General features: G+C 40.7%; 2 protein-coding genes across 6 annotated transcripts in view; one reads left to right on the top strand and one right to left on the bottom strand.

The window, feature by feature from the left end:
• CC2D1B (coiled-coil and C2 domain containing 1B) overlaps positions 1–8823 on the top strand; it is a 57641-nt gene extending 48818 nt beyond the window's left edge. For 2 of the 3 annotated variants that reach the window (XM_061632992.1, XM_061632991.1), the window contains exons 22-25: positions 1743–1842; positions 4466–4556; positions 6921–7051; positions 7919–8823. In XM_061632992.1, coding sequence (XP_061488976.1) covers positions 1743–1842; positions 4466–4556; positions 6921–7040 — 311 coding nt within the window. In that variant the 3' untranslated portion in view covers positions 7041–7051; positions 7919–8823. The remainder of the gene's footprint in view (positions 1–1742; positions 1843–4465; positions 4557–6920; positions 7052–7918) is intronic. The other variant, XR_009763541.1, reaches the window with a different exon arrangement.
• Positions 8715–20690, bottom strand: part of ZFYVE9 (zinc finger FYVE-type containing 9) — a 76927-nt gene continuing 64951 nt past the window's right edge. For all 3 annotated transcript variants that reach the window (XM_061632990.1, XM_061632989.1, XM_061632987.1), the window contains 5 exons: positions 20404–20484; positions 19386–19548; positions 13536–13641; positions 12158–12334; positions 8715–11591 (listed from right to left, as the gene is read on the bottom strand). In XM_061632990.1, the coding sequence (XP_061488974.1) occupies positions 11430–11591; positions 12158–12334; positions 13536–13641; positions 19386–19548; positions 20404–20484 (689 nt within the window). In that variant the 3' untranslated portion in view covers positions 8715–11429. The remainder of the gene's footprint in view (positions 11592–12157; positions 12335–13535; positions 13642–19385; positions 19549–20403; positions 20485–20690) is intronic.

Genomic DNA, 20690 nt, shown 5'->3' with positions numbered 1-20690 from the left:
AAAGTCACAGGCAGAGGCCTTTGCCATCCTGTTGCCCAAGATCCCTTTAACTGGAGATAGTCATGGACTGAGCCTGGAACCATGTGCATGCAGAAGTATGTGATCTCTCACTGAGCTATATGGCTGCAGCAGGGTTCAAACCTGAAAACTTAGACATCCAGCAGTGCTGTTCTCTCTTCCATAGTCTCCACCTATTTTTTTTAAAGGTATCTCTCTCTTTTCCCCAGTTGCGTGGGAGTTTGGGATCCATGATCCTCTACTATTTCACAGCTATTTAGGATAAATCCTGTAACATGGTTGTTTTTTTTAAAATAAAATTACTGAGGAGGGTAATATACTTAAGGATTTGCATCCCTTTGGTTTGGATTCTTCTACTCACAAAGTAAAAAACATAGGATCCAAGCTACTGTGTTCCTTAGAACCCTAAGCTATCTTTCCTCCTTTGATTCTTACAAAAACCTGTTTCACCAGCTCTTGCAGAATTATTAAACTGTTTTTTAAATTATTCTGTGCTTTGCTTGTTCAGGAGACAGGATGGATGAAGTGAGAAAATGAAAAATAAACAGGTCCTATGCACAAGTATCACTGCACACACACAGGGGACTTGCTGAGATCATGGCCCATCTGTTCATTTTATTTCTAGAAGTTGGTAGCTGGATGAGTAATAACGCTTGGGTTTTTTAGTGCATAGTGTATGCGTTTCGTCAGAACCCTTAATCCCTTTGCAACTCATTTTCCTATTATATAAAATGGAAGATTGCTTTATGGATTGTTTTTTGTTCTAAAGTGCTCCACAGTGTAATTTTCAGTGAAGTTGTTGGCAGTGAGGATAAGCTATACAGTATTTTAAAAGTTCCTCAATTGATGGCTCAAATTGGCCCATCTCTTTTAAGTTGAGTGATGTCAGATTTGCAAAAGATCTGGCTTCTGAGTAAAGCTTTATAACAAAAAAAAGTGAAACTGCCTATCCATCCTAAAATGGCCGTGTTGTGAAATGTCTCGTGTATTTACTTTAAACAGATTATTACAGCTGTGATCTCACCAAATACAAATATAAAAACCATTCTCTTGACTTTGTTTCAGGCAGAATGGTAGGGTTAGGGATGAGTGAATATGACAGTTGGTGGAAACTAAGCCCTCAGACTGTGTCAGATTATGATGATTAACAGCCGTGTAAGCATGGCCCCCATCACCATCAACCATTTTTGTTGCTTTAGCTGACAATGTTCATAGAATAACTCATCAGAAAAATTAATGAAGGCCAGAGTCTAATTCAAAATAAGAGTTTTGCTTTCGAGAAGAGCAAGGTTCCAGAACAATTAGAAAAAGACTATAATTCAGAGTACTATGAGTAGTTTCCCCTTGCATCATGAGTCGTTCCCTTCTCCTCCCTCTGCTATACTTACACACACACTCTCGTGGGACCCTGTGGAATGGCAGCAGCAGTGGGGCAGAAGACACACATGCACTCAGGTTCTATCCTGTTTCCCTCTGGATCCAAGGCATTGTGTTCGGATTTTATTAAAGACATGAGACCTGATTCAGACATTAAGGAGAACTCATGGTACAATCTGTACTATCTCAAATGGGCACCTGTGGGGAGTTGCTTGCTTGAAAGCTCCTCCATGGCGAAATATCCCCACCTGTTCATGTTAAGGAGCTGACCACATTCTTTGCTTGATCTTTAATTTATTTCGGAGTCCTTTCAATAGCTGTTTGTGTACCTTTCCTTGCATTTCCAGAATACGATCAGCTGTTCAAGCTGAACATTAACCGCAATCACAGAGGTTTCCGAAGAGCAATTCAGGCTAAAGGAATTAAATTTGAAATTTTTCACAAGGGGTAAGCGTTCATACCCAATGGAAAGCTGCTTTGTAGTTTGTGCTGAATGACTTTATGAATTCTGCCTTAAGAAAATTCCCAGATTTGAGGGAGAGGGGCCTTATTCTGCGACGAGGATGTCTTGAAGTGAAAAAAAGTGACTTCCATTTACATAGGATCTGGTTGTCAGTATCTCATTCGTGTGGACTTTTGATTTTTTTAGCTACATTGTGGCTGAAGTGATAAATGAGAATCTGGGAAGTCAAGTCTTCATAGAGATTTGCCTAGCTGTAGCAGATGCTTCCTTCAGGCATTTCCAGTGCTTAAACTTCTATAGTCATATAATAGGGTCTCTTGACTGATCTTCTTAGATGATTGACAGATGTGATATTTTGGTGTTTTCACTCTAGCACAGCCAAAAGCTTCTTCTGCAGAAATTTCTACATAGCTATGAAATTTTATTTATTTATTTTATTCATGAGAATTTTGAATCCATGCTACCTTTCCTCTGTATCAAGGCTGGGAAGTCAGCAAAGATCAGGACTGTCCACTTTTTGCTCCTATATCTTCAGACTTTCTTTTGCCTGTACTTTGCTAGTTCCTCTGTAAAACACAGAATCCTCTTTGCCAAGCATGCCAATATCTTGCACCTGTGGCTTATATCCCCCCTCTGGCTGAAACAGACCAGGGCATGACAGAAGCCGCATGACAGTTGCAGGGGAAAAAAAATCTTAATTACATTTTTTATATGCTTTCCCCTTTCCTTTTGGTTGAGCACTACAGGGCTGCCTCTGGGAAATTTTATCTGTATCCAACAATGAATAACTTATAGTCAGTTGGGCAAATGACAGTAAGAATGATGGCCCTTATTAATGTGGCTCTTAGTGTTAAGTTGCCCAGTATTAAAACAGCAATGTGAAACAATCTGTTATTGGTCTAAGTGATTATGTATAACTGTTATACAACATTGACCCTTACTTAGTGCTTGTTTCAAGGTTGTAGTTTTAAGATTGTATAAGCTGCTTCATTGGGCTGGAGCACATGATTGCTTAGGATAGAAGACAACAGTGATAAAGAATACCAATGTGATCTGTTTGGGAGAGTGGCCTTCTGACTCTTGTAAACATGTATCCAAACTTTCTAGTGACCAAAATGTATTGAAGGCATAGTTAATTGGCTTTATTTTTAGGCTTAGTAGAGAGGGATATAGATGAGTTTGATATTCTTAAATTCACAATACAGTAGGGCCCCACTTATACGGCGGGTTAGGGACCAGGCCCCCGCCATAAAGCAGAAATCGCCATAAAGCGGAACCCCATTGACTATAATGGGGCCGTCGCGCAAAAATGACGCAAAATGTCACAAAAGAGCAAAAATCGGCTTTAAAATGGAAAACGAAAGCTGCCGCATTAGCGGAACACCAGGAAGCAAAGCGCCAGGAAGCGGGGCCCTACTGTATGGCAAGTCCCATAAATGGGTTCAACTCAAATGAAATGGCAAACCATGATTATGTTAGCAGGAACTCATGCTTCTTCCTTTGTGTGCAAGGGAGAGCTTTTGCTTCCAATTTGCCCTTTTGTCCAAATGCAGCAAACTCGAATCTCAGACCATGATCTGAGGGTAACCTTAAGGCCCTCTTGAGGCATTATGCACATAAAAGGTCAAAGATTGCAAAAGGTGTAGCAGGGCTGCTCATTTAGTCCCACCGCCAAAGTCACTTGTTTCCTCCCACCCCTGCCATTGCCATGTTGAGGCATAACTTCCCAAGTGGGGAGCCTCCACACATAAAACAGGCTTGCTGCTTCAGAAGGTATGCTCATACACAGCAGAGGCATTAAAAGCTACATGGCTTTTAAGGGTGGGATTAAAAGTGTGACCCTCCACAGCCCTTTCCATGCTTGCTCTTTCATGCAGCTGACATCTGACACACACTTCTAATTTACTGCAAACTAGCAGCAGAAGCTTTTAATCTTTCCTTGCACTCAAAAGAAGAACAGGAGCAGACAAGCTTAGTGCTTGCTGTGGGTCCTCCTAATGGAGAGAAAAGCAGAGGTAGGACTCTTAGGAGCCTAAGGAAGTAGTTGATCACGTCCAGCATGTTTTGACAAAAGTCTTCGGGGCCACAGTGAGATAATACCACTGTGCTTTCTGCAAGCTCTGTTTCCATATGAGTACTCACTTGAAAGTAGTGGACCATGCAGCAAGAACACTTCTGCCGCTGTTGACTACATTTTTGCCTCTCAGGGCCCCTTGCAGAAGACCTTTGTCAAAATGAGTTGGGCCTTTTCCCTGTGCACCCAAGAGTTCTCCCCTCCTCCTTTTTTGGTCCTATTTCTGAACCAAGCCATGATCTCTAGACAAATTTAGGAATAGGCCATTCCATTCAGCTGCTTTTTTTAGGATAACACATTTGACCACTGAAATTGTGCGACACTCGGAATATTTGTTCATTGTATAATAATTTTATTGTCTAGTTTTTATAATGCAAAATATTTGTGTTTGACCCCTGTTAATAGTTCTACTGAACAAATGGTGTTCTAATCCACCTTTGACCTCAAAGAAATAAATGAGTTCGGAAGGATCTGTGTTGTAATTTTGTACCCTTGTTAAGAAAAGAAACTAATTCTTGCACTCCCCTTCCCAGGTCTTTTTTCAGGAGTGACAAGCAAGTGGGAACAGCACACTTGAAACTGGACAAACTGGAATCTGAATGTGAAATTAGAGAAATCATTGAGGTACAGTAAATCTTTTTGTTCTTGAAGTAATCTGGGGTGAGATCTTTTACTTCTTTTCGTAATTGCCCTGCCAAAAGTGCATTTATAAAACAGGATATGCTACAACTTTATAGCAGTCCCATTGCTGGCATAGCTGCTTTCTTCCATTCTTGTGTTGTCTTAATGTACCTGCTATACGCTGATACAAAAATGCTTGGAGCGGGGGACGGTTACCCATCGCTTGTTCATAGGGATGGGGTTGGGGTCATTGTTTTATGCTGTGTACAGGCACAACTATAGTTTTCCAAGGATGTGATTGTAGTGTAGCACAAGAGTAGTGTGCTGATCAATATAGCTCCCAAAAAGTGGTGGTGAGGGAAAGTGATCTATTACCAGGTAACCCTGGCAGCACAGGAACAGGATGGGGAATTTGGGGACTAGATCTGCTTTTGTTGGGCTGGGGCTAGGAGTACTGAAATATCTTTGGAATTGATTGTGTATGTGTTAAGGTGTAACATCACAATTGCAAGTGGTGCTATACCTTTTGAAAAAAAAGTAGTACCTATGTGCAGATACTAGGGGTATGCATCAGATTCAGATGAATCTCAAATCCTGAGATGATGCAGGGTGCCTTGCAGGGATTTTTTCCCTTGTCAAAGGTAAAGCAGAAACCCCTGAAGTGATCTGTGGCATCTTAGCCAAAAAAATGCTGTGGACAAGTGTCTGCTGAAACCAAAATTAATGTTTCTAAGTTTATAATGCCATGATGTGGGGAGTAATAGAGGAAAGAGGAGCAAACCAGTGTGGGCAGCGGGAGAACTCTATTCTGACTGACGATTCCATCTTGTAATCAGAAGGAAATATTTTCCCTGGAAAGTGACTCCCTTTTAGTTTTTCCTATTCTAAGATCAACTTTAAAGGTGCTTAGCACAAAATCCTCTGGCCGTATTTGTCAGAAATTTGCCAGATTTCTAATACAAGGGTACCTCTTTCATGTCTGCAACTTTTCAGACCAATTCCCCACAAAAACAAATGATTCCTTTTGTAGCCCCTTCTCCAAACTGTAAAGGCTATCCTTGCAGGGAAACCATCGCAATTATGCTTCCAAAGTTTGGGAGGATTTATGTCCTCAGGAACAGCTAGTATAGCACAGTGGGGAAGAAAGCCTGGCTGGGAGTCCAGAGTCTGTGAGTTCAAATCCCTGCTTGTGTCTCCTGGGTGTAAAGGACCAACTAAAGATCACCCCCCCAGTGAGTGGCTCAGAGGTTAATGCCTTGCCACCTGTGCAGCCGTGGGCAAGCTACATAGTCCCAAGGAGCCCAGTTGCGGACAAGGAAGGGGCTGGCTTGTGCAGCTGTGGCAAGCTGAGCAGGCCCAAGCCAGCTGGGGAGGACTAGCCTCAGAGGGAGGCAATGGTAAACCCCCTCTGAATACCGCTTACCGTGAAAACCCTAAGGATCAGGATCGACTAGAAGGCAGTCCATTTCATTTTCATGTCCTCAGAAATTGTAACCTTTCCTGCAAATTTCATTTAATTCTGAAAAGTTATAGAAGTTTTTTAAAAATCAATCAATTAAACTTTAACAGAACAAAATGTCTAGCCACCACATGCAAGAGGATTGGTACTAGCAGCTACTAGTAGGGCCTCACTCATACGGCAGGTTAGGTTCCAGACCCCCGTGGAAAAGCTAAAACCGCCGAAAAGCGGATCAGCTGTAGCACAGGGGTCTGGAACCTCATGCGCTGATCACCCTGGAGGAGGAGGAGATCAGCTGTAACGTGCTACAGCTGATCTTCTCCAGTGCGACGAGTGCGGGAGTCTGATCGTGCCAGATCTTCCTCCAGCGCGATCAGTTGTAGCGTGGGAGTCTGAGCTGTAGCACGGTACAGCTGATCTTCCCCTCCTCTGGCGAGATCAGCTTGAGCGCAGGGAGCTCCAGCCCCCCCTCCAGTTGATCGCCCAGCTGGCGCTTACTAGCAAAACTCTGAAAAGCAGGGCGCTGAGAAGCTGGGCCCTACTGTACAGGGAAACTCTTAAGGTTTACAGAAGTATTAAAAAAATCTAGTGGCAAAAAACCCCCAAGGAAATGAGACTTCCCCCCCCCCCAAAAAAAGCCCAATGAGAATTGCATGTGCTCATTGGCCAGGAAATTCAGACTGACTGGTTGGGGGGAGGGGAGTGGAATGGCGTATTCTGAAGAAGGGAATGACTGAGCAATTCACAGTGCAATATTTTGTTGTAGGACCTACTCCTCATATGTAGAACTATTTGGGCCTTTGCCACAAAAGAAAAGTCCAAAGCCATATTGATGTTCAGTGCCAATTGTGGTTCTCTAGCTTATGATTGTTGTGATCAGTCTTCACATGACTTGCCTTTGTGTCTAGGTTTTGGATAGTAGGAAGTCTACTGGAGGGAAACTAGAAGTAAAAGTGAGACTCAGGGAGCCACTAAGTGGGCAGGATCTTCAAACAATTACAGAAAACTGGCTAGTCCTTGAACATTAGTTCCACCTAAGGTATGCATATTTGTCTTTTCTCTGTAGGCTGACAGCTTGAACAATCTCTATTTTGCTTTGATGACTATGACAAGTGAATTTGTATTATATAAAGACATATAAGGCGTGGTTTTCTTTACAGTAGGGCCCCACTCATACGGCAAGTTAGGTTCCAGACCCCCGCCGAAAAGTGAAAACCGCTGAAAAGCGGATAAGCTGTAGTGCTGAGGTCTGGAACCTAACCCGCTGATCACGCCGGAGGAGATCAGTTGTAGCGCACAGGATCAGCTGTAGCGTGCAGGATCAACCTCTGGCAAGCTCCAGTCCCCGCTCCAGCTGATTGCCCCGCTGGTGCAATATTAGCGGAAAGCTGAAAAGCAGGGCCCACTGTATTAAAAAAACCCAGGAAAACTTCATACTTTTTTCACTAAAGAGTCTAAGAACCAAGTTCAGTTCTGCTATAAAAGCAAGTCACTCTTCAATAAATGATGATATAGTCACAGGGTGGAATCCTTATAGAATGGTTATTGCCCTTTATACTTTTCCAAAACTTTATACAAGTGATTTTATAGTGTTGTTGTTGCCTTCAAGTCGATTACAACTTATGGCGACCCTACGAATCAGTGACCTCCAAGCGCATCTGTTGTGAACCACCCTGTTCAGATTTTGTAAGTTCAGGTCTGTGGCTTCCTTTATGGAATCAATCCATCTCTTGTTTGGCCTTCCTCTTTTTCTACTCCCTTCTGTTTTGCCTTCCATTTTATATTTGAAAACAAATTAAGACAGCATACTTCTATCATGGATGTTACAAACTTTCATTTAATCATTTTTTAATCAAATGCCTCAATTATGCCTCTAAAACAAAGTTTAACTTTTGATCATCCACAGATCCAGGAATGCTAAAAGCTGCAGAATGGGCTTTATACATAGAGCTTCTGCACGCACCAAAGATGTTCAATGAATGCACTACTGAACACAACATCTTTACTTTCATAACTATCATATAGTATGAGCTGGTAAGCTTTGTAAGTCTACTACTGGGAAAGAAGGTACTGATCCATAAAGATAGACTGACCTGCATTAGTCCATGCTGAGACAAATAAATAAATAAATATGACCCATGACTGCTGTGCTATGCAAAGGGCATGGTTGCAGTGATAGGCAAATCGTTTTAATGGGTGACAGTATACTAATTGGGCTGCAGCAGAGGAAGTTTATCATGTAACTTGCAAATAAGATTGTGCTTCCTAACCCTGGAATAAATTCTATTCTTGCACAAAGAGTTAGGTCAAGCATCTGTTACTGTTAACAGCCAGTATATGCTTTTTAATTGCCTGCAATTAAGAATTATTTAAATGATTATTGCATCTCTCCCCACTTTCTTTGTTTACTCACACCCATGCTCTAGAATAACACTGTCATGACCTTTTTGAGATGGCTAGCAGCTGATTTATTAAGCCATTTTCTTCAATCTGCCTCTGTTCGCCTTGTGTTCTTATTCAGTGGAGAGGCAGAATTTAAGTTTTTACTGCTTAAGGATTTCAAGAAGCATGGCATTTTGGGTTCTAGTTAAAACACTTAGCAGTTTGATTGAAAAAAACCAACACAAGACTCTTGTCTGTTTTCTAGAATGTTAAACATACTGTGAGGGTTTGAAAATTGCTTCCTTTTTTCCAGTTTCATGGCCTAGTTGCAGAAGACCTTCACAGTATGTACCTGATCAAAGTCTGCCATGCAGGCAGCAATTTCTATTTACCTTAAGTGGACAGAGACAATAAAATATTCATTTTTAATTTTAATAAATTTAATATACAAAACTACATGTTGAAAATAAAAATATAATATGCAGTCTTTTGCAGTGTTAACTGAATTTTAAAAGTACATTTTTCTCTTTAAACAAGTACTCATTTCTTAACAATATGGTAAATTTTAAGGTCATTTTAAAGGCTATGGTTGAAGCAAACCAGTCAGTCAATAGCATTTTGCACAAACACGACCCACACAAATGATTTTTGCAGGGGGGAAGGAGGAAGAAAAAAGTCCAATTTCCCCCCCATATCAGTAATTTTAATGCAAAACTAAGTTACTGAAAAAGCTGCTTTTGTGGTGCAGTTGGAAAGCCATCTCTTGAGGTTGGAATCTACTGTGGCTACATAAATAAATAGATGAGATTCTATCATTAAAACTGAATGTTGTCACAGAAGGAAGGAAATTTTAAAAGCAACTTTTATATGCAAGGAAAATAAAAAACAGGAAACACAAGGTCCTTCTTCTGCAAAGGATTGCACAGGTGCCAATTAATGCCCACCCTACCTCCTATAGCAGAATATTGAGCACCTGAGTTCTTTCAGGTTCAGCATGGCCTAAGAATTTAATTGTTTTCATACAATGTGGCCAGCCATTAATAAATTCAGTAGAATGGTGTTATATTCAGGCAGGATTAACTTCTCAGGCCATTTAATTTGAGGTCTAATTCTAATAGCCTTGTCCTCCTCTGGTCTAGTTGCAGTTTATATTAGGCTGTATGAAGAGGGGTTTTACAAACCTTCGGCTAGCAATTTCCTCAACTATGCTTTGCTCCCTACAGAGAAAAGGTAACTATCAGAGCTGTTGCTGCTGTATAAATTTGAGTTTTTTCTTTTTTTAAAAAAATCCTCTGATTGCTCACCTGCTTGCCCATGCTGCTCCAATTTCAGATTGTTTAAAAGACCTAACACAGTCCATTTCCTCCTTACACATGGGTGGGGGCTGGTCTGAATTACAGCTGCTGTGTCTTGCTGAAGCCTAAACCAGGGCTGTGGAGTCGGGAGCAATTTTGGGTGGAGTCGGAAGAAATGTACCGACTCTGGCTTCAAAATAAATTTTGATTGACAAATTTTTTAAAATATAAATTCAAAATGTCAAAGAAGCTTCCCATGAAGTCAGCTGTAGTTGAGCATTTCACCGTAACTCAAGATGGAAAACACTGTATGTCAGTGTATGACACAGGACCCAGATGAAGACAAATGCTGTGATGCCAAGATCAGCTCATATTCAGGAAGCGATAAAAATGCTCCTACGAGAGCTTCCAATTTAAAAAGACATTTACAGCCCTTTCCAGGGCTGTGGAGTTGGAAGCAATTTTGGGTGGAGTCGGAGTGGGACAGTAGAAAAATAGAGTCGGAGTCGAAGGTTTGGCGTACCGACTCCACAGCCCAGGCCTAAATGTGCCTTTTCACTCCTTTGGATAGCTATTTCCAACTGGGTTATCAGTTGCTCAGGGGTGGAAATTAGATTTAATAGGAAAGTGCTCTCATATTCTTTCACTTACTCTCATTGCCAGCTTTATACACTGCAGCAAAAGGGCTCAAGCTGTTCTTCTCCTACATGCCCTCTCAGGTGAAACGTAGTGCAAACTTCCCAGCCTGAAGTGAAAGCAAAACATGCAACAGCAGCCAAACTATTAGTTCTCAGAGGCTAGCTTTACAGAGTGCTGCTACTATAAAGTGTTAGGTAAGTGCAGGCTGAATGGTAGGGATAATATAAGTACAGTACGTACCAAATAGGGAAAATAAACAGTTACATTAAAAAAAAAGCAGGACCAACCAGAAAGAGAACAAATTCCATAGTAACTTCCTCTTTAAGGCTAACAATTCTCATGCCTTTGGAAGGCTCTTTCAACATTCAGAGAAAATGAAACAAAACTTATGAGGGCAGATGTTTGCCAAGTTATCTGACCTGGGGGACAGTTTTATCACAAGTAAAGAAAAAAAGGTAAAACTATCCTATTTATACACACAAAGCTGCAAGCTTCATTTACACACCGCTTCTAGAGAGATTTCTGCTTTGCTTGGGACAGACATAGAAGATTCCCTCAGTCATGCTGCTTTCTTTCTGTACATTTCTATAGAATATCCCAACATGTCTTGGAGGTACTTCAACCAATAATCTGGTCAAAATAATGTAAACGATATTTTCAATGTCTAGAGAAATTAACCACAAGTGGCAGTATAGTGAGGTCAGAATGGAGATCTTCATAATAAGTTCATCTACAAACACTAGAAATGTTATTTCCTTTCCTTTTTATTTACTCCCCAGTGATCTCTGCACCCGTTTGAGCATTGAATACATGACTGCAATTGTTTTAAAACATGACCATTATTTCTAATGGTCTAATGGTTTCTAATCTGTAACATAAGTGTATTAGCTGCAAAGATAGTCTAGCCATTTTGTAGTATAGAAGCTGCCCTGATCCTGTTGACAAATGCATAGACAATTCAGAATTATGGAACAACTGTTCCCAATCCCTCACCCACCCCCTCATAATAGTGTTAACAAAAAGCTTAATTTTCCAGTTTTAAAGTGCAAATGATTCAGATACAGCTGCTGCTGGAACAGGTCTGAACAGAAAATGAAGTCCTTATGAGATGTTTTCCAGAATATAAATGATAAGCTCCATTATGACTGGGCCTTCGCTCAGCTGGCATGCCCCTCCATGAATCACTGGAACTAAGGCACTGTCCAGGTCGTTCATGTACTGAGCAGGCAGTGGCTGGCCATTGCTCCCAGCCTGGTAACCAACCTACCAAAAAAAAAAAAAAACAACCAAAAGGAAAGAGAAAATCATACTGTGTTTTGAAACAAGAATAAGATTGCAGCATTTCTTAGCAAGATGGAAGAGGGTCTCTCCTAATAAAATGTTATCCATGGAGAAATGCAGGTAAGCAGACCCACCACATTCATGTGATCTTGAAGTGACCCTTCAGTGTCAATAGGCTTCAATGCAGAGCTTTTCAAATGATCATTTCACAGAATTTTTAAAAAGTTTTTTTTAGAATTTTCTAAAATACAATAGACAAAAAACAAGCGAAAAAGCAAGGCGATAATGCCCTTCCAATTAAAAAGTGGAAGTGGGGGCTAGAAGTAGCTTGTGTCACCAAACAACTGTGGATGTGTATCTACTAATTAAGAAAAAGAATTCTGCCTCAAGTCCACATGTTTTCATATTACGTTAGCAGCAATTCTGGAAACAATCATTCCCCCACTCCCAGAAATTAGTCTCAGCTACATTTATGCTCCTTTTATCTTATCTAATTACCCACACCAAAGTTGTCAAGAGAATTTCCCCCACAACAGGTGTTCACTTACTTGATCAGCATCAAGCGTAACACGTAAACCCAATTTGGTCATTCCATCTTCCTTCAGCAGCTTCAGATGAGGACACAAGGCCAGGCAGAAAGCCTTAGCTACATTCTCAGTCAGCCTGCTGTGGTCAGCTGGGTCACTTAGGCCATTATGTTGGTCATCGTTTTCCAGAAAGAAAACCTGAAGAAAAAAACATTTTTCCAGTCTCTAAATTTCTGTGCTACTATAACACACTAGTTTTGTAACTCAAGAACATTGTAGCATGAACTAGTTTCCTAATTCATTCAATTAATGGCAGGGATTGCAGCCATTAAGGGAAAGGAACCTAGATCTAGAGGGGCACAAAACAAACTAAGAAGGCAATTTACAATCTTGCAACAGGACACATTGATAGTCATATGTCCTTATGTCACAATGGGATATTTTTTCTCTCTCTTCTGAGTATTCAGCAGATAGTCAAAATTTTCTTTACAATTAGAACCAGAAGCTTGTCAAATAAAAACTCAGCCTCAGGCCATTAATATCACAATGCCTCATAGAGCTATGGGTTGGTAGCCATAGATGTAACACAGAGATGTGTGAGAGAGACTGACTTCCTAGACAGAAACTATCCTAGAAAAGAAAGGTAATTTGTAGTGTGCTATTATCTTGAAAAGCTAATAGGTAAGCAAACACTTGAGGCTATTCCAGGATAGATATAGCAGAAAACACACAATCTCTAGCCCAAGGGTGGTGAATCTCTTGCTGCAAGCCAAATGTGGTCTGCCATGTCTCCCCATTGGGCCCATGGGGCCTTTTTGGGGAAGTCACATTCACCCACCCTACACCTGACACTATATTATCAGGTGTGGGGTAAGTAAGGGAGGGCTTCAATGGAACAATTGGGAGCTTAAAGTGGGTTCCTAATTGTTCCTTTGCTGAAGCAAGGCCTGTTCCTAACCACTCATTAGCTAAGCTATGGGGTGGTATACAAATGCAATAAATAAATAAATAAATAAAGGAAGGAAGGAAGGAAGGAAGGAAGGAAGCTAAAAGTATGCCTTGCTCAAGCAGGGTGAAGTGGTTTCCATGTGATGGAAACCCGCTCCTCCCTCCCAGCACTCTGACATCAGAGATGGAAAGGAGCAGCACAGGGAGACTTGCAATGCCCGCCTGTCAATCATGTAACATCATAACAAAAAAGGTTCCACACCCCTGGTCTAGCCTATATTAAAAGGAACACATTTACATTCAACCAGAGTATTTGGTTGAATTTGGTTCCCAGTAAAGCTTTGGTAGCTAAGGAAGGATTTCTTTTCCTAATCAACACAGATCAGAGCTACATAATGCAAAGTCAGTAAATAGTCCTGCTTTAATATACAAAAAAGTTGTGTTTTCTCACCTCCGTCCACCTAATGACCTTCCCATTAGCTTTATACTCTGAGCCATGGAATATCTTCACACTTGTGATAGATTCCATAGATTTTCCATCAATGGGGCTTACAACACTAGAAAGAGAAGGCAACAAGCAGCTTTGTTAGCAGAACTTTCCCTTAAATCCTTTGCCTTTGCAGGTCTGGCTAACTAGGCATACAGTTCCAGATCAGAAGACAATGTAGAATAATAAGCCGCCTTGTCAGAACAAATTAATGTACGATGGGGAAACGGCTGTGTAACACAAGCAGTTAAATGGAATGTGTACAGAAACTAAGGCTGCAACCCAATACATATCTACTCAGCTCAACTGGGTTCAATGGGACTTACTCCCAGGTAAGTGTGTATTGGACTACAGCCTAAAATGATACCAGGCAGCCTTCAGTAGGCACCTTTTCTTTTTTTCTGTCGCTTCACAGTTTCTGGTCAAACTAGTCTTGCAGGTTTTAACAGTGCTTCTAGTTGCACCATGGAAAAGCCAAAGCCAGTCCCAAAGATACGAACAGGACAGTTGCCATACTGAAGCAGTGTTTGGACAGCCTTCTGTCAGGTATCCATCTTGCACTGCAGATCCTGTATTAGTCTAGATTACCCCTATGGTCCCTTCCAGCTCTATGAAAGGATTACTATATCCATGTGAATTCTTATGCACTCTTTTAAAAAGAAAAAAATTTAAAGCTATCTTTCCCCCCCCAACAATAACCTAACATTTCTGTATGAGCCCTTTTTCAGTGAGTAGGCTACATTCCAGCTGCTCAAATGTTAGAGGTTTCTACATATACATCCCAAACAGCTCTCCATCCAGGAAAGCAAGAGGCATTATTTTTACAGCAAGCCCACATTCCGGTCAAGCAAAAGCAAGGAAGTCATGGAGCAGGGCCGGTGAGGAGTGGGAAGGGTGTGTGATCTCAAGAGGATCCCATGGTCCGGCTAGAGAGGACTGGAGAGTCCTCACAACTGTGCTACAGTAAACATCTGGTTAGAGGGGCTTTTGATGTTCTTTTAAAGAGAAAAAGGCTCTCTAGGTAAAGAAAAAACACCTCTTCGTTTTTTGGTGATCATCAAGCTACTACAGCAGATAAAGGTTAAAATCACTGTAACGGTAAAGAGGTAGCTGCTCCCATCAACCTACACAAATAATTGTCTATGTGATGCCATAGAAAACTCCAGGAAGTCATCTGGAATACTGCTTCAGCATCCTGACTACATCTCAGAGGTACACTGTCTCTTCAAAATAATGTCCCTGCAAGTGGGAGAATTCCACCAAAGCATTACACCGAAAAATATGAAGACATTCTTGGAAAGCATAAGAACTGCCACACCTGGGCCTAAAAAAGACAATGAGCAGTATATAACCCTTGCGACAGAGAAGTAATTACCACCACATATGGAAGTAGACAATACTATTAGTTTTGTTCCTTGTTCCCAGGATTGTTAATATCCTGGGGACTTATATGAGATCACTGATTCAATATACCTCATCTACATTTTAAATTCTTTGTATCAATTCTTTTGAGACCACAAAAGTTATGTCTCTTTCTCGTACTCACACCCACCCACTAATGTATCTGTATTACGCATGGCAGGAGACACCTCTTGCAGTTTCTCACAGCATTTACAGACAAGGCCTGTGTATTCATCTGAAAAGATGGTGCACACACAATTTCACATACCAAAGAGATGCTCATGTAGGACATACAATTTACATAAGAGATTAAAGTAAAGTGCAGCTTGGTTTCTATAACATTAACCTTCAACAATTTCAGATGATGTAGAGCAGGATAAACTTATGATAAATGAGTATTAAGTCTTTCGTCTTTATTGAAGTTTGCAGGGCCATTGGCCAACGCAAGTATAAAACAAACAAATACAATAAAAATTACCAATAATTTAAAACAAATTCTTAAAAGCAATCAAAGAGAATTCCTCAGACGCAACAAAATCACGAACCATCTGCTTCATATGTCACTCTGAAATTAAATCGTAGTTTCCGCGCCGCTATCGCAAACAAGGATACATTGTGAGTCACCTCCGAATTTGAATCAAACATTAGAAAAATTATTTTATCCTCTTCTGAACTAAACAGATAAGTATCTAGCCATTTCCTAAGGAATCTGGTTCTAGGGTTCTTATAAATTGGGCAGTAAAGTAATATATGTGGGAGATCCTCCGCCATATAGGATCCGCAGATGCATTTCCTTTGATCCTTAGGGATACCAGAGATCCGGCCCTCTCTATCGGCATTGGGCAGAGAAAAAAAACGTAGTGCAGTAAATGCCTGTCTAAGAGTAAGAGGGAGGGGTTGTGTAAGTATAAGGAACATTGATAATCGAGCTTAAACCTCCAAAACCAAGGGGCCACCTTAGAGTTAATTAAAGATAGTCTGTCTAAATTCATAGAGTGAAGAAAGACAACCTCACGTAGCCTTTTATTAGTTGGTATTGAATCAAATTCCTGAGATGAAAGATGGTATCTGTGTATCAATTCATCTAATTTACAGCCCCATAGAATAGTGGCGAAGGGATGGTCGAGACATAGATTTAGTATTTCTCTACCCTGAAGTTCTTTAGAGGATCTCATAAACTTCATAAGAGTGAGGTGGAAATGTGCACTCAATGGGGGGAGACCAGTCTCTCCCCGTAGCATAGCTGCTGAAGTTCCCGTTGGGAGGGACAGTAAGTGCCTAAGGAAGTTGTTTTGAATGGACTCTAAGGACATTATGATCTTAATGTCCCAACCCCAGACAGATACTCCATACAGAATCTGGGGAATCGCCTTAGCTTTAAAGATTTTTAAGGCTGGATGGATCAGGTTACCGCCGGTAGAGCGATAAAATTTTAGGATTGCACCCACCGTTTTTGCCACTAAAGATTTAATATATTGTAGATGACATTTCCAATTGAGAGTATCCGAGAAAAATACTCCCAAATACTTGTATTCACGAGACTGCGCTAACTGATGATTTGCCATTTGCCAACGGTGTCCTTCAAATCTCTTTCCGAAGACTAAAACATTCGTTTTTTCATAGTTTATTTTCAGCTTTTCCCTAATACAAAAGGACTGTAGACTTCTCAATAACTTTCTTAGTCCAATAGGAACTAATGAGAGAAGGACCATGTCGTCGGCATAAAGCAACACAGACACTTTCCTTTGCCCAATGGAGGGTGGAAAATATTGAGAGCCAGATAAGACGGGAATTATGCTATTTAAAAACAGGTTGAAAAGCAAGGGAGCTAAAAGACATCCTTGCTTAACACCCCTCTCTACCGCAATCGGTTCGGACAGAGCTCCAGATTGACCAACTCTTACCAAAGCGTAGGTGTTAGTATATAAAGCTCTGATAAGGTGTAATAAACGAGGGTCAATATTCAAATTATGCAATTTAGACCAAAGGGTGTTCCTGTCAACCGAGTCAAAAGCTGCAACCAGATCGACAAATGCAGCATACAGATGTCTTGTGGGGCCAGCAATGCTCTGTTTTGCCAAGAAATGAAGAGTTAGGCAGTGATCAGTTGGGGAGGAACCTTTTCTAAAACCGACTTGTTCAGGGTGGATAATCTGATGAGATTCTACCCAGTCTTCTAGCTTTTGGAGAAGAAATTTGCTGTAAAGTTTGGAAGCTACATTCAGCAAACTAATCGGACGGAAATTTGAAGGTTCAGAGGGATCTCCTTTTTTATAAATAGGGATAATAATATTACACCTCCACCCTTCAGGGATTATGCCAGTATCATTTATTCTGGAAAATAAACGTGCCAAAAAAGGGGCCCACCAATCAGGAAATTGTTTGTATACTTCTGAGGGGAGAAAATCTTCTCCCGGAGATTTTCCATTTTTCAGTGAATCGATAAGAAGTCTGATTTCTTGGGCTGTAACAAGGGGCCACGGCGGCGTATTCGTGATGTCAAATTCTAATGAAATATTATAAGGGATCGTAACTGGAGAATAAAGCCCATGGAAGTGGGTGTACCAAATTGCGGTCGGAATCCGCTCCACTTTTGGGGTATTAATAAAACCAGTCCCGGACTTAACTAAGTGCCAAAATTGGCACTCTTGGTTTTCGGAGATCGCATTACTTAATCGCTGCCAACGGATTTCTGCGAAGTCTAATTTTTTTTTGTCTTAGAAGGCTTCTGTAAGAGGCCTTCTTTAATTTAAAAAAAAGTAAAAGATTGTTGACTTGGAAATTTAAGAGACAGGCAGAGAAGGGCCTTAAGCTTTCTTTTTGCAGCTCTACATTCTTGGTCAAACCAAGAGCATGTTGGATATTTTCTGGAGGTGCCATTGTTTTTTTGAGTAAGATAGGGCCTAAGTAAAGAAAGAACTTATTGAAAGGCCAATAAGGGGTCCAGAGACTCATCAAGGACTTCCTGACGGATTGATTGAAATGTATTGCTCCCGAATAAGGATGCAAGAAGAGATCTTGTCTTCTCTGACCAATGGGCTCTTCTCTCTGCCCCAGGTAGCCCCGCAAGGGGCAAGAGGGGGGTATTACTCTTAGAGACCTTAAGTCTTAAGAGAAGAGGGAAGTGATCACTCTCTGTCCTGTATTCAACCTTAAAATCAATGGTATCCAATAGCAACAATTGAGACACTAACATATAGTCGATTAGACTTACTCCATGAGATGACCAATACGTATAGGAACCAAACGAGATGTCCAATATGGAACCATTAAGTATTTCAAGTGAATGTAATAGGGCAAGATCAATCAACAAGGGACCCTGTTTGTTTGTTTTATGGTCTTGCAGGCTCTTATGCTGAAAAACATTCTGAAAGAGGGGATCCTGATTAGAAGATTCGATATTATAAGGCCAGGAGTTGCCTATTCTGGCATTAAAATCTCCACATAGGAGGATTCTATCGTTCGGGAACTGGGCCTCTAATTGAGAAAGGGCCTCTTCCATCTTGTCCCATGTGTTAGTAATACCAAAAAAAGAATCATGAGGAGGAGGAAGATATACATTAATACAGATCAAGGCTTCGTCCCATAGGCCTTTTATCCTAAGCACCAGAATGGAATTAGGGAGAACTGAAGGAAGATGATCAATAGATACGAGCCCAAACATTTGAAATAAAAGTGGTAAGGCCCCCACTGGGACGACCCTTCACTGAGTGCTTAACCGCTAGGCTAGAAAAGGAGAGGTATCCTGAGAGAATCATTCTATCTAAAGAGGTAGCCCATGTTTCTTGTAAGCATATGATCGCAAAGCTATTTAAAAACTCTGTGAATTCAGCATCATGTTTATTCTCCCAACCGTTTACATTCCAGGACAAAATAGAAATGGGTCATATGGAACAAATCTCATTAAAAGGTGATGAGGGGGCTATGCACCCATTTTGAATTGGTGTTACCAATGGGGGTTGAGCTGGTGGAGCAGCCAAGTTTACTAAAGTGGCAGGAGGGGCATTTTGATTGAATAGTGGGCAATGATTAGTGGCAGGAGTGACTTTAGGAGACCCCCTCTCCTCCGGCGCCAAAAAACGCATTTTAGCCCAGAGCCCAGGTGGATCAATTTTCGCTAGTTTAGCGAGCTCATAGGAGGGAGAATTTTCCACTATAATTCTATCTTGGGGGGGAAAAGAGAAAGAGTATTAAGTGAGGCACCCAGCCTTAAGGGTAGACTTTTTTAAAACAACACATGGAGGGTCCTGTCAGCCAATACCCTCTATTGATTAATTTAAAGATACTAATTAAGAATATCACCTCCTGGCACATGAATAGGTAAACATGCCATTAATTATCTCCTTTCCAAGGAAAGGCAATAAAACCAAATAAGCTCATTTAATGGTATCAAGAGAACACTCCTAAATTTACCCCTTGTTGAAGTTTTTGTCATCCTCCACCCACTGAATGTGCACATGCTCTTGAGGCTCTTCAGCATCCATTTTACCACAAGCAATAGTGAAGTCTTTCATCTCCCTCAGAGCCTGCCTCAGGGAGTCCATATTTTCAGCTGTTATCTGGACCATGACACCATCTAGGGAGAACAAGACACAATCATGTGAACAACCCACAGCTATATTCTTAACCAGAGACCAAACATGGTGTATTAACAATACATATCAGATTGGATTATTTGCTGCAAGCACATAAATCCTGAACCAAAGTTTTAAACACACACTTGCCAAGAGGGTTGGGGTTTCGGATCTTGAGCACTGGATTTCAGATTTGCCTAGAAGTCTACATGTACACATCCCAGCTCACACAATATGTACGCTACAAAATCAAGGCATAAAATTACATGGATTAGGTGCTCATACAAGCAAGAAATCCAAAGCATTAATATCAGGCATGGATGAGACAGCAGAATCCCAATTTCCAACCACCTCTGCCTCCCAGGATATACTATATAGGGCTCAGTTAGTACTTCAGCAAGCCCTTCCCTGAAAATGTGCACTGCATTATAAAGAATTAGACTAAACTGAAACAGCTGGTGTTGCCAGCAAGGGTTGTACAAATTAATTTCAGGGTCTTTTTTGTAACTACACCTAATTTATTGTTTGCCATTCTAGTGTTAAACCCTCATAGACAGACATTTTTAAACTGACAGGCAAACAACCCCTAAAAGAAATCACGTTTTCCACACTTGCAATTTTCCACTAGTGCCGAGTACTGTTAGCACAGGAGTCAGTATATGCACACATTTCCTTTTTTGTTTATTTAAGCTTATGCCTTGGGAGTTGCTATCCTCAAAGATTGTATGAATCTAGAACTTAGTTTAAAAATAGCAACATGTTTTGTATACAAGGTTAAGTTTTAACTACCACCTAAGCACTGTTACAAGTAGAAAGAAGAAACTAGTGTACTTAATGAAAGCTGACTCAAATCTTACCTTCTACAATACTGGATTTTGCAAGATAGCCTGAAGAAGATTTCAAAGCTCCACTGAACACAAAGAAGCTGGCCCCAGTCACTACAACAAATAGGAGACGTGAATATAATTCATACTGTATTTAAAAGCTAGATTTCATAATTAGATCAACAACAGAGCAGCAAATCTAAACAAAGACCACACAAAACAAATGTCTACAACTACCAATATTCAGTACTTGAGCAAAGCTCCTTTCAAGAGTTTTTCCTAAGCCAACTAAAACACTTTTTCAAGTTCAAGTATTAAAA

Source organism: Rhineura floridana, chromosome 6, assembly GCF_030035675.1.
Source record: "Rhineura floridana isolate rRhiFlo1 chromosome 6, rRhiFlo1.hap2, whole genome shotgun sequence".
NCBI classification, from domain to species: domain Eukaryota; kingdom Metazoa; phylum Chordata; class Lepidosauria; order Squamata; family Rhineuridae; genus Rhineura; species Rhineura floridana.
This window is presented reverse-complemented; position numbering and strand designations above follow the sequence as displayed.